The sequence below is a fragment of the Eupeodes corollae genome, chromosome 2, assembly GCF_945859685.1.
Source record: "Eupeodes corollae chromosome 2, idEupCoro1.1, whole genome shotgun sequence".
Lineage (NCBI taxonomy): Eukaryota > Metazoa > Arthropoda > Insecta > Diptera > Syrphidae > Eupeodes > Eupeodes corollae.
In genome coordinates this window covers 140,946,460-140,960,702 of record NC_079148.1, presented here as the reverse complement: position 1 = coordinate 140,960,702, position 14,243 = coordinate 140,946,460, and the positions used below count along the sequence as shown (strand labels likewise).

The following is a 14,243-nucleotide window of genomic DNA, read 5'->3' as shown; positions in this document are numbered from 1 at the left end:
TCCTGACATTTTCAATGTTGACAGCTTACTATAATAAATTATGCGAGTTCCATTGTTTCAATTGGTAAAATAAAATATCTGATTTGTTCGTTCCGAATGGAACACGATTGAAAACTGCAATTGTATCTGTCAATTTCTTGTGACTAATTGAGAAAAGAAAGGATATTGATTTCATCGTATACAAAATTTTATTATTGGCACTATGGGTGGCAATCAGTCTTATTTTTACTTTTAAACACGATTTTTACAAGTGAACAAATAACAAACCACATCAACAAAATTAACAGAAACAAATTTTGCATTGTTCTTAATGCAAGAATGAGCAAATATGCTTTTAAAAAAGGCGTTTTGACAGATTTCATTCAAAATTAAATGATTTATTTAACCAATCGAAAACCCAGATAAGTTTATAAGCTGAAGTTCCTGACCATTCTTCACTAATCAATCTTAAGATCTTTGCGTTGAATATTTTAAAATCTTCAAAATATTGTATGATCACTAAAGCCCCGGCTTTGGTTTAAAAGTGACAAAATTTTTGTCGAAATCTAATAGTCTAATTTATTTTTGTAAACAGTCACATTGAACTTCTAATTTTAGATTTTCATTAATTTTAATATTAAATCTGCCATTGATCTGCATTTCAAATTTTATTAGCAGCTGCTATAAAAATTTTATGACCCATAAAACTTTTCATTTTATACGTCATGTTGTAATAAAGCTCCTTTGGTATGTTTGTTTTCATAAAATTTTAGAATTCTGTTTGACGTAACCGCACAACATTTTCAAAATTTTCAATATTAATGGTCTTTTAAATGAAAATATTTTATGTCTCACAAAATAAATGCATTTAAACGACTTTCCATTATTTTCATGGTCTTCATTTACAAACTAAAAACAACACACAACTGTCAAACGTTGGAGAATTCAACTGTCAACTAAAATAAAAACAACAACGGGCACGACGGCAGCGTTTGTTTGTTTATTTGTTTAAATTGTTTATCAGATGAGCACGTTCTATAAACACGGTATTTACAAACCTACCCTACCACATGTTGCCATAATAAACAAATGGAAACATTGTTAAAAAGTTGCAGGTATAAAGATATCACCTCATCATCATCAAGTCTCATTATGCTTATCCTCCCACAGAGTGATGAAGATTTTTTTTATTTTATTTTTCATTTATTTGCTTTTAGATTTGACAATCTTGACATCAAGAGTGTGAAAACACTATAAGGGAAATCTTTTGGCCTCTAAGAATGTTTTCTTTTAAATCCAACAGGATGTTGCATGAATAAATAAATGTTTTGGGGAAGCTTAAAAGTGTTTTGATATTAAAAAAATTTAAGGAATTATTCTTTGTGGGTGTGTTTCGGAAGAAAAAATGATTTGTTTTTAAAACTTAGTATAGGAATTTTCAGAATTTTTTTTTATAATAACATTTATGCACTCTAGGCTCAACAAAACATCTATCCCATATCAATTTAAACTAAATGTTGATGGTTTAGCAGCTTTAAAAAAGTTGTGAATACTAAGCAGCTTTTCAAAAGAAGGAACATGTGAATGCGATGGAGGAAGTAATACATTGTCTTATTTAACAGCTGTTAAATATTTTTGTTTGTTTTGGCAACACTTAATGACAATCAAATAACCGCCTCCAGAATATTCACAGGATGATGAATTCAGAATTAGGCAAGAAGTCTTGAGCTATAGGTGCATCAATGAGCGCCTCATGACCATATGTATCAAGGCTAAATTCGGAAACATTAGCCAGATATGCGCGCCCGCCCCAACAGAAGAGAAAGATGACAACAACTAACATATGTTCTTCCAGCTCTTAGACAAAACATATAAACAGTGTCCTAGCTACGATATTAGAATTGTCCTGGGCGATTTCAATGCCAAGCTAGGAAGACATCTTTGGTGGAATAATTGGGAAAAATAGCTTGCACGACAACACTTCCAACAACGGATTAAGGCTCTTAGATTTTGCTGCAGGGTGAAGCTTCATGGAACTTGGAGTTCTCCAGATCAATCTACCGTCAACCAGATTGACGATATTACGATCGACGCCAGACACGCTTCCAGCATCATGGATGTCCGAACTTTCCGAGGAGCTAACATCGACTAGGACCACTACCTCGTTGTTGCCAAGGTAGCACTTCGGGTTTCCAGACCCAAGGCAAAACAGAGAGGTGCTGGGAGAAGGTGCAACGTCGAACGGCTGCAATTGCCAGAGATCGCCAAGTCCTTGTCCGACCGAGTTACAAGTAACCTCTCTCGAAGTTCTCTGCCGCCAACATAATGTATCTAAAACCAGTGGCAACATTGCCAAGATGCAATCAGAGAAGCCGCCTCAGATGTGCTGGGTTTCAAGCAGCCACCAACAAGGAAACCCTGGTTTAATGAGGAATATCGGCATGCAAATGCAATGCCATCTACCTAGGCTCCGCTCTAAACGCAGAAAACAACACCAGCGCTGAGACCAAACGCAAAATAACTCTTGCTAACCGCTGTTTCTTTGGGCTAAGAAAGCAATTGAGTGGTAAAGTCCTCTCGAGGGACCAAAGTGTCGCTATATAAGACCGTTATCATCCCAGTCCTGCTATACGGTGCAGAAGCATGGACTATGACAAAAGCGCCTTGGGTCGGTTCGAGAGAAAAGTTCTTCGTGTGGTCTACTGTCCTGTATGCATCAAAAGGGAGTGGAGGAGAAGATGGCATGACGAGCTGTCATTCCATGGTAAAAGTCCAACGACTTAGATGGCTGGGTCACCTAGAGCGCATGAAAACCAATGCTCCCGCCCGGAAAGTCTTCGAATCCACACCCACAGGACAGCGCAGTAGAGGAAGACTGTGGAGCAAGTGAAGCGCATAAGTGGAAAGTGACCTCACCCAACTTGGAGCGCGAAACTGGAGACATATAGCTAGGGATCGAGCTAAATGGAGAAGTTGGTTGGGTGAGGCCCTAGCGCCACCTTAAGTATAAGTATGTTAGTAAGTATGAATTCTAACCACTATTCTAATTTAAGGCAGTATTCCAGTTACAACTTGACTAGTGTTGGTTTTTGATGCGTCTAGAGTTCATGGATTGATTTTGAATCACTACTTTTGTTGTAAGCTTTTATAATTTGTACGCATTGTTTAATTTTGTTAGCGATTCATTATGGTAATAGACAATTTGTGAACTATTAATATGACACTTCAAATTATAGCTCAATTTGACAGTTGTCAAATTCCAGCGCGACATATATGGATGCCACCAATAAATTACCCTGAAAACGACATTTGGTAATCACAAAGAATGAATAAATTAATGGAAGTGTTCGTTTTTATAGCAGATTTTTTTGTCTTTACAGACACTCAATTATTAAAACTGTAACAAAAAGTACGTTGTCGTATAGAAGATATTTTATTTTTTTATGAATGAAATAAATATGAAGTCCAATATTCAATTTATTAATGGAAGAACAACAAATTTTTTCTTTGTTTTATTAAAATCACGCAGAGTATCAATTTTCAACTCAAGTAAATAATTCCCTTAAATTTCAAGCCCTCACAAATGCCAATTTTTAGAATTTTAAATGCTCCAATCCATTGCAGAACCAAATCTAAGTGTTTAGAAAATGTTTAGAGCAGACATTGTTTTGAGTGTGTTGTTTATTCAAACTTCAGAGCTATAAACTAAAAAAAAGCTTAGCTCCTATTGAAAAAGTGGGTGGATATCACGATTGATGTATCAAAATCATTGATTTTCTTTGCTTGTGAGTGAGTTCTGGTTTCTTCGTGTTTGAATCCCTTTACTTCAAGAACCACTAATTCGAAAAGTTAATTTACTTGTTTAGCTTAAAAAATATGAAAATTCAGATCCATAGGGGTTTAAGTTAGGGTTTGGGTCGACCCATAAGTTTATTCCTGTTATAAGGATACGAGTATAAATAGCAAAGAACTTAGATATTAATTTTTGACATGTAGAGTAGGTACATTTATATTTAATCCATCGTGTTATCAATTTTATAGAATTAAAAACAAAATACAATAAATGTTTATATCGAGTACTCATTTAAGTGGAAATGATTACTCCTGTTTCGCCACAAAATGTTTACACCAGAATACAGCTCTTTAACGAAGCAAAATCGCCAATTCAACTGAAAATTTCATACTTTATAATGTGAACTGTGTTCTTTTAATTATGTGCATTCAATTATCAGGTACAGATTGAACAGTTAACTCATATCATCAATCACTATAATATGCTTCATTTAATGTTTTTTGAACATTGAATATTCCAAATTATTGAAATGCAACTACGAGTACATAATGTATATCCAACCACAAAACTTATATTTGAACTTGTAAGTTGCTCATTGAGCTCCTTTTTTGTGTTCTGAATTTCAGATAAATTTATTGGTCTTTCGAATTTAGTTATGAGGTTAAAGATGCATGTAATATTTCTATAGACACATATATCTTATCTTCATTTCCTGAAATGAAAAAATATGGATTAAATAATGGAAGCACATCTAGAACTATATTATTCATCCTAAATGACCCATGCATGACTCGAATCACGTCTTCAAAATGAATGAACCCAATGTTTTTCAAAAAAACTGTCTCCTTATATTAAATTCGCCGTTAATTTTATTGAAATTTTATAAAAATCTTCATGTATTCTTTTTTGTTGTTTTTCATTATACGTAAGAAAAATCATTTAAAAAAAATATTTTAATAATAAGCAAACCCGAAAACGCCTACCAAACTTAAAAATAAATATAAAACAACACCAATATTTCCAACACTAAACTCATATCGTTTGATAGAAGTAGGAATAGGTAAAAGAAATTTGTGTTATTTTATTCAATTTATTGATATAATCTGACAACGAATGGTTTCTTTCCTCCGAGGAACATCTTTATACACATCTTCTATATGCATATCATAGGTATATCTTTTGGTTGAAGAATATTGTATTATTAACAAAAAATATAAATATATAGGCCTTTGAGAATATGACGTGAGATTTATTTTATATCTTTAGGGAACTTGTCTCTCTGGGTTATAATACAAAAAAAAATATAAACTATTATTAGAACTTTGAATTTTTCTTTAAAATGAATTGGTAGTTAGGAGGGATAGAACAAATTTAAAGAGTTGACAATTGACATGATACTTTTTTGATATTCAACAAGATATAGGTTAAAAAATGCAGGTATTTGTTTAAATGTTTAACAAAAAAAATAATTTATGGTTGTAAAGAATTTGGTAAAGAAATAAAAAAATCATAAAATTTAATAGGAGACATAATATGTATGTATTTCAAATGAATTTTGAAATTTCTTAGTACTAAAATTAAGGGTTATTGTATCATACATCAGTACAATATCTGACATGAGGGTCACAAATTATAATTCAAATCTCATGAATAATATTCAAAAATTGCAACATAGAACATCATTATTAAAATTAAACAAAATATTTTGACCTTGGCTTAATTGAATTTGATAATTCGATGAATGATAAGGATGGGACCGTTTCATAAGCTTTTGAAATATGTACATTCAAAATGAATTTAAAAATTCAAAGAAATACTTACACAGTCAAATTATAAACTTAAAATCGCAATACATGATGTAGTTTCGAATTGTAAATTTTAAGTAATCCTGAGTAGCTTCAAAAAACCCTGTGCTGAATGCAATCCAAAAATTCATAGTGTACAAGTCGTAGAATACAAAAAATTGGTACACGCATTTTTTCACAAATAAATTAAATATTCTAAATGAGAATTGCCAAAATCTTGAAAGTTTTATTTAGTTCCAATTTTAATAATTTGTCGAAATTAAAAAATAAAATTGCTTGTTTTCATAAATAGAAACAAAATAGAAAAAAAAGAATCTTTAAAACTTTCTTTCATTTTCACTTGTCAGCCGTTTCCACTACCAGTTTGCAAAAAGATGTTCTTTATAAATGACAACAATTAACAATATTTTAATTTTGTTGCCCGCGAATAGTCTTTCAGCAATAAGAATTCTTTAATTCAATACTAAATTTAATAACTATTTTTTATTTGAATTTAAAAACTGTTAAAAATGATAAAGAAGAACAACTTTATAAATTCCTGTGCTCATACAATTAATTTGGCAAGAAATATTCCTTACATAATTACATTTTGAGCTGATAGACATTTTTTACTAAACTTCAAAAATATATATTAGGAAAAATGTTAAACCATCTGAGAAATGTTGTTATTTAATTGTTTTTATTTTTTTTTTCGAAAAAGGCAGGTGTCTACTTTAATATTATTTCACCCTTTTTTTGGATACATTTTTAAGTAAAATACAACACTCTTGGATGTCATAATTTTTTACCAGAAACTCAAATTAATTTAAAATGATTTTTTTTTAAACTTATGGCGGAATCACATACACGCTTCTGCTTCGACTTCATCTGCCTGCTTTAATGTTGCTTTGAATAACATTCCTATTATTTCATCCCTCTAAAGAGCAAATATTTTGTTTGTTGACATTTTTTTTACAGCTGTTGAGCTCCATTGTGATAGCAGTCATTGAATTCCTATGGCTGAACTCGTAAACGTAAGGTGAAGCCGAAGCTGAAGCGTGTTTGTGATTCAGCCATTAGTGTCATTTGTTTAAAATGTATGTACCTATAGTAAAATGTCCAAATAAAAATTAGGTTCTAAAAATTGTATGAAATCAAATAAAATTATTTCAAAATATTACACGTTGTAAGAAAACATAACATCTGGGATAAAACAACATAATTAAAATAGAGGGTTTTTTAAAAAGAGTTTTCATTTGGAATATCTCGCTGCTCGGACACCTGCCAATTTTTAAGCTGTTATCTTTTGACATTTGACAATAAAAAACTACATCGTTACTGAGCACAAAATAAAACAAATTTAAACAATTCTTTTTTAAGAAAAAGTGTCTGCAAGAGATGATCAGAAATGACCACCGGATGTAACTATGCAATTGTAAAATACACATTTTAAAATCATTTTAAGAAGCAGGCAAAGTTTTAAAAAGTAGTGTTAAATATATTACCTTTTTTAAAACGATTTTGAAAAAGTACACAAAAAAATACCTTCTTCTCTATTATGTCGAAAAATGCTTAATTCATATGATTTTCTTTGCAATTTATTTAATTAATGGAACAATTATTGGAAAATGATTTTATTTTCCAAGTTGTGCCATTTATTTAAAGTAAAACGTCTATATAAAAATTAGATTTTAAAAACTTGATGAAATCAAATAAAATGCTTTTAAAATACTACACGGAGTGACAAAAAATATGGAATTTGGGATTAAACCAACAGAATTAAAATATAGGGTTTCCCAAAACAATAATCATTTTTTTGGGAATCTGTAGCTTTTTAAACTGTCATCTTTTGGCATTTCATAATTTTTAATAACATTATTACCACAAATGAAACAAAACTTGGCCCAACAACGTATTAAATTTGTTAAAATTTACCACACAAATGGCAAAAAGTTGTCCTGACCATGTTTTATCTACAAGAGGTTGTCACAAAAGACTATCGTGGTGATGTGATTTAATACTTTAAGACTTCTTTTAAGATAAAAAACAACATAACTATTTTTTGATTTGTTAACACCAGAAAGACAAAGTAATTATTATTACCTACATTTTACTGAAGAAGTCTAAATGACTGCATTATGAAAGAATAACTTACGTGTAAATAAATTTGTTTAAAATATTTTTTTTTTATATTTCTTATATTATTTTAAGTTAAAGAACATTTATATGTCTAACAAGTCATAAAATTTTAAAAGCTGTGTCTTTATATACAAAATTGTTTTTATGATAGAAATTAAAAAGCAGCACAATGACTTTTCTCGAAAGAGTATTGTTAAGTACACATTTCAACTCAAAGTCGCTTCAGAAATATTAAAAAATATAATGTCAAATTTATTAACTGAACAAGAATTTCTTTTTTTAAACGTTTTTGAAAAAGCTCGCAGGTGTTTAAAAAAACTACATTTTTATATTATTTCAAAAAAAAATCCAGTGATTCATATGATTTGTTTTGGTATATTTATTTAAAAATAAAACACAAACTTTTTGTTTTATGTTTTTGTTAGCCACCATGATCACCCAGCAATAAAAACAATTATTGCAAAATGATTTTAATTTACAATTTTATGTCACTAACTTGAAGAACAGGGAATGGAAACCGTTATGGAAAGTTTTATTCTTTCGAAATACGTTCTTCTTAAAAAAAAAAACATTTGATTAATAAAAATGTGATTATGCTGAAATTGGCACAGACTTTTGTCGAAAATTTATTTCACAAAGTTTAAAAATGATTTTTCGGAATGGTACACATATGTAATTTTTTGTTGGTAAAATAAATGTCAGGAAACTTGGTTCTTCTTTTAAATAAAAAAATAAGTACTTTGTTTCAAGTATTTTTATTGTTTCGGAAAAATCTTTGTTTAGGTTTTTTTTTTGACAAAATTGACAATAGGGCCACTTGTAACAGCAGAAACAAAACTTCTATTTTCATTGTTCGAAATCACATATCAGTAATTCGCAGTGTCCATAATATTCTAAAGAAACATCCAATGATGAATGCGAGATCAGGTTTTTCAAAAACTGTTAAATGAAATTTATATTAAGCTGATGAAGCTTGCAGGGCTGCATCGTGCTTTTTATTTTAACCATTTTCTGAAAGATTTATAGATACAAAAACCAACAACGTAATTCACTTCGATAGTCTCCATTCCAATTTTTTTTAAATCCAAAAATTACACTTTTAATGTCTTAAAATACATAAAGAAGTCCCTTAACTATTTTTTTTGTAAAGAAATACGAATTAAAATCATAAGTTCCGTTAAAAAATAAAGCAACACTTTTACTTTAAAATGCATTAAAATTGTCAAATTGGTTAAATTCCCAAAATTAAATTATTTTTAAAATATTTTTTTCTCCAAAAACCTTGAATTTTAGCCAGATTTGTGTTAACTAAATGTAAAGGCTTGTACACTCTTAACAAGGTTTGACTAGATAAACTTGAGATCCCTTTTTAAGAAACCGGCTATGTTAACCCATATATCAAATTGTACCTTGTTCAACCTATAATATTAGGTTCTTAAATCAACATTATAGTAATATAATGTTGATTTAATAATAAGTTCTAGAAGATTGGTAAATATAATCACTTTTAATTCTTAAAAATTAAAAATCCAAATGATAGTTTTAACTGGCGCCCAATTCTAGATCTTAACCAACATTAAAACATAAATTTGTGTTTAACTGATTTAGTACCCTTAACCATGAGCTTTTCAGAATGATTGATTTATTTTTTGGTGATTTGGTTAGCATAATTCTCCAATCTTAATCTTTAGCACGTGTCTTTCAATTTTAAAATTATTCAACCCTTCTTAGCAATATTGAGCTTATGTCGAAATATTTGATACTTACCACCTAGCAGCCATAATGCAACTATCCATAAATTTTGATGTGTCATTTTGTATCCTTTATTTGAAATGTTAAAAAAAAAAAGAAACAAAATTTGTTTAAAACAATAAAACTTCACACCCACATGGGAAAAAAATATATTTGATTCATAGCCATAAACCCGAATGTTGAAAATATATGATTTATATTTTTTGAAAAATTAGCTAATTGAGTGAAATATTAATAGAAAACACAACATATTTTTTTTTCAAAACTTCATCATCGTCGCGTGAGTCATACCGAACTCATGTTATCATTTATTTAAAACATATTTTTTTAAACAAGAGACAAATTTACACATTTTACTTAACGGCTAATAAATCTTCAAAAAAAAAATATTGAAAATACAAGAGTTAAGCTTATAACGGACAGAATTTAGTTTTAAGTTTAAAAAAGAAAGCTACCTGGACTTATCCATCCAACGAACAGCAAAAGACTAGATAGTTTTTCTTCGGAAAATTCAAATCGCAAGGAAACTGCCTCCCAAAAACAACAAGAAGTATCTAAAAATCTGATTGTGAGATGAAAATATCAAAAAAAAAAAAACGAAAATCACAAAATACGCTTAGATATATGATGCGAAGGGAGCGTGAGCGATAAGGAGGAGCATGTACGCAGGCGACATCATCTTAAAGATAGGTATTGTAGCGACATGACGATGACACACCACCGATCGCTTCTAATGCTCTGGCCTAACGTCTAAGGCGGAAGATGCCAGATCCCATTAGATACAAATGTATACTTGGTGACTTTTACAGAAGTTCACACAGCCACCGAATGCTGACAATCGGCAGTGCGTCCCCGTCCCCATTCTCAATACGGCCGGCGACACATCATAGTGAAAACAGAGACGGACGACGACGACGACACCGGCGACACCGGCGACAATGCTGGCGCTGCCTCTGCCGCCAACGACGAGCGACGATGACGACGACAACGAGCAACGTTGAGCGGCATGATCATCATGATCTTGGTCCAGATAGAAGAAAAGCATTTCATTATATTTTTTCGTACATCTATGAAATATTCGTCTCCCCCGAGACTGGCACTGGGACTGGGACCGGGACGGGATGTATATCTACTTATCTATCTTTTTGGTGAGCCGCTCGATAGCCGAGAAAAAAGACCCAACACTGTAAATATAGATTCAGATTCAAAGAGTTTTTTCACATCAGATTTTTCTTCGTTCCAGATTAGTTTCTCTTTTTGTTGCTTCTATTTTTTCCTTAAGGAACGAAGCCTGAATGAATTTCTTACACTTGGACCATGGAATATAAGGAGTTCTTTATTACGTTGGTTCATATCGCACCATTAAGTGTTTTTATCGTCCCATGGTGTCAACTACTCCCTGTTGAATTAGAATAAGAGGCACTTTATGTTCTTCTTTGGGTAAACTTTTGAGGCAAAACTTATATACCTCAAGTATCTATATAAAGACATAGATACTTTTTGTCAAGCTTTAAAGATAATGATAATATCCCTGTAATTTATAGGGAGAACCATTCATTATAAATTGAGTTGTTGTAGGAGCAATATGTAATGGGACAGATAAATACCCACAAATTGATGACTTGTTATATTTATAGTTAAAAAAAGAAAAGAGTATAAAAGGTAACAAGATGATGGTAATTTTTGAGGAATTCAAATGACTTTAAATCTTAAATGAGATCAGGAGCTTTGATGCTAATTTGTTTCATATTTTGTTCAACACAAATATTTCAGGTTATTAAATTTAATAAATTCCCATAGGTGAAACATCGAGATCTTTTATTCAAATTGTACGTGTCAAAGGCGGAATATTTTTGAGTTAGGTCATAGAAATATTCGAAATTGATTCTACCCGTAAATAAATTATTACGTATGTCATTTACAAAATTATCAAGACAAAATTGTGATAATTAATAATTTTATTTGATTAAGTGGCTTTTGGGGTTAAATAATGTTTGTAGAATGCTTTGGTTAGTAAATTTCTATATAAATTACTGATTATTTAAATCAGTTTGATATTTTTAGAAATTAAATAGATGCAACTTTAATCTTTGAGATGAAATAGGTCGAAAGATTGAATAATTAAAATATTATATTTTAACAGTGTTTTTCAATTAAGTAAAAGGTGTACTTTTTTCTTTTAAAACTTTAACTCATTTAAAAGGTTATTACCACCCTTAACATGTTAATAAAATAGAGAAGGGTTAAGAAGGTAATAGTTCCAATTAGACTTCGAAATGGGAAAGAAAATCTGAGTTTGTTAAATATTTCTGCATTATTGATGTTCGACTGATGGACATTCCTAGAATTTTTTTATAGGTAGACGTTTTGATAAAATTGTTTAAATATCAATAAAACGACGAAAAATTATATCAATAAAGTAACATAAATGTATAAGCTTAGTCTTACAAATTATAAACACTCAAGTAGCACCTTAATAGGCTGTTCCCACCAAGTCCAAGAAACGGTTTTAGCGAAATTATCGGTTTTGGCCGAAAACCTACATCGAAAACTCAAGTTTTCCCATACATTTTTGGTAAACCACAAGTTTTCGTAAACCACAAGTCTAATATAAAACCTCTCGAAGACTAGTAGCAATTCAAAGTTGAACTAAGCAAACAAACCTTTCGAAACATTGAGCACTCAAATTATTTTAAACAAAACAGCCGATGGCTGCTGTCAAACCATATTGCATTTTGAAATAAATTAGGTCGTGGTAAGTAATATTATTTATACAATTCCCTTCCAAAATAAGAATTATTGCTTTCTGTTTTTTTTTTATTTACGGAATATAGAAGAGAAAAAAAAAAAACAAAAAAGGAAACTTTGGGGGAGCTGCTTGGCAACAGAAAAAATTGCGGGAAAATTTGCCAATGTTGAGAATAAAAGCCCCAGTGACTATTTGCGGCACTGGGGGTGCTTTATGTTCCTCCAGAGTTTCAAACGCCAGAAACCGGGATTCACTTGGCTACCCCAAGGACGAGGAAGGCTTGCTCATAGCTCGTAATAACGTTTCCAAGGGATGCGTCTTCGAACTCGTCGCCACAAATATGTTTTGCTTACTACCTGGAGGAAGACTTTCTGGAAACTCCGTTCAATCACAAGGGTTTGGGAGATATGAGGCGACAAGTTCATTTGTGGAGGAGAATAAGTATGAAAGAAAATCTCTGGTGGAGGATAAGGCTAAGGCTAGGCGCGCACATGCAACTTTTTCGAAACCAAATCAACCAATACTCAGGAAACATTTATTCACCGTGACTAAATTTTCCTTTCTCTTGCACTTACAGAAAATTATTCAACAATTTAGTTGAATGTCCGCGCAGTTACCTATAGTTCCTTGTGACGCAAACTAAGGAGTTGCAGATCGTCTAGTTTCTGTCAAACAAACTAAAAAGTTGCTCGGTTTGTGGTTTATGCAAGTCGCAGCGGACTCGGAAAATTAGGTCGTGGTATGTAAAAAATTTTAGTGAATAACCAGAACAGTGGTCTATCGCCCCTTGATGGACAGCGATGCCAACATCAATAAGATCCTCAGTGCCTTGGACAAGCCAGGCGAATCCTCAAAGGAAGAAGCCAAAGAGGTAGTCATGGAGAAAATTCAGCCAATCATAACAGATTCAGTGATCGCTCTGGATGAACATAAGTGTGATTTTGGTACGAATCTGGAAATAGGAATTGACCTTTTCTGCTCCGGCCATAAGAACCTACACGAAATCTTTCAGAATCTTCCCAACCCCGCCACAATATATGTAGATTCTGAAGCCAATGTTTTAAATAAAATAAATTTGTATTTGTATAATTGTTGATTCTATGATATATTTTCTAGCTTCTCCTTAGCGAATTGTTCGGAGCGGTTGAAGTGAACAAAGAGGATAGCTGCAGCCAAGCGAGCTTAAAGTTCTTGTTGGTTCATGTCGTGAGCCCATTCCACCCGTCCCCAGAACTTCAGTTGAAGCTCTTCTTCGAGACGAGTTAGTGTTACGGCCTTGTCTGCACTTATATGCTGCTCAGGAAAGGATTATCGACTTAAGGGTGTCGACTGCAAAGACAAATCCTTAGAAGAATGTTGTTTGAAATACTCATCATCGTTTACTAACATTTCACGTTCCCAAAAAGTGCATACCTGCATAAAATATTTAGATTTACATATAGCTTCCTATTAATTGCATTTTTATAACAAGCTAACCTTTGTCCACATATTTCTTTGTAGATTACAATTTTCAATTGCATCAACTAAAGCTTTCCTTTTCTTTCGAAGTTCCAGGATTTTCAAAAGAAAACGTCGTTTTTTTATGATAGAGATCTTCATATTTTGTTCAACTTTCATTTTATGTATTAAAATCAATTTGAATTGGTTAGAATAAATTTTATTTTCACAAATAATTAGAGAAAAACCAACATTTTTTACTCACAAATTTTTTCATCAATACAAAATTTGACAGCCGGTGTTAAACAAATTTAAATGTCAATTGAAAACGTGCAAATGTTCGTTGTGAACGATTTTCGGGTTTTCGAAAATTTTTTGTCGAAAACCCGGTCTGGATTTGGTGTGAAAAGGCTATAAAACTTGTCAATTGTCGTAAATTAAATGATTTTATTCTTAAGTTCAATATTCATGTAACACACCTGATGATGTTCATTGAAGTGAATGAAACGTAGTGACAACATAAATAATTGTTTTTACTTGCGACATATAGGAACTATGTATATGGCAAGTTTTGCATTCGTGCAAAATTTCGAACTCGAGATTTTAATCA

The 14,243-nt window shown here is 31.5% G+C and overlaps 1 protein-coding gene across 2 annotated transcripts in view; it reads right to left on the bottom strand.

Moving 5' to 3' along the window:
• Positions 1-10,021, bottom strand: part of LOC129944741 (fibrillin-1) — a 29,556-nt gene extending 19,535 nt beyond the window's left edge. Inside the window, exons 1-2 of one of the 2 annotated variants that reach the window (XM_056054406.1) lie at positions 9,903-10,021; positions 9,463-9,516 (exon numbers count right to left, since the gene is read on the bottom strand). In XM_056054406.1, the coding sequence (XP_055910381.1) occupies positions 9,463-9,508 (46 nt within the window). In that variant the 5' untranslated portion in view covers positions 9,509-9,516; positions 9,903-10,021. The remainder of the gene's footprint in view (positions 1-9,462; positions 9,517-9,902) is intronic. The other variant, XM_056054407.1, reaches the window with a different exon arrangement.
• Positions 10,022-14,243: the final 4,222 nt, after the last annotated feature.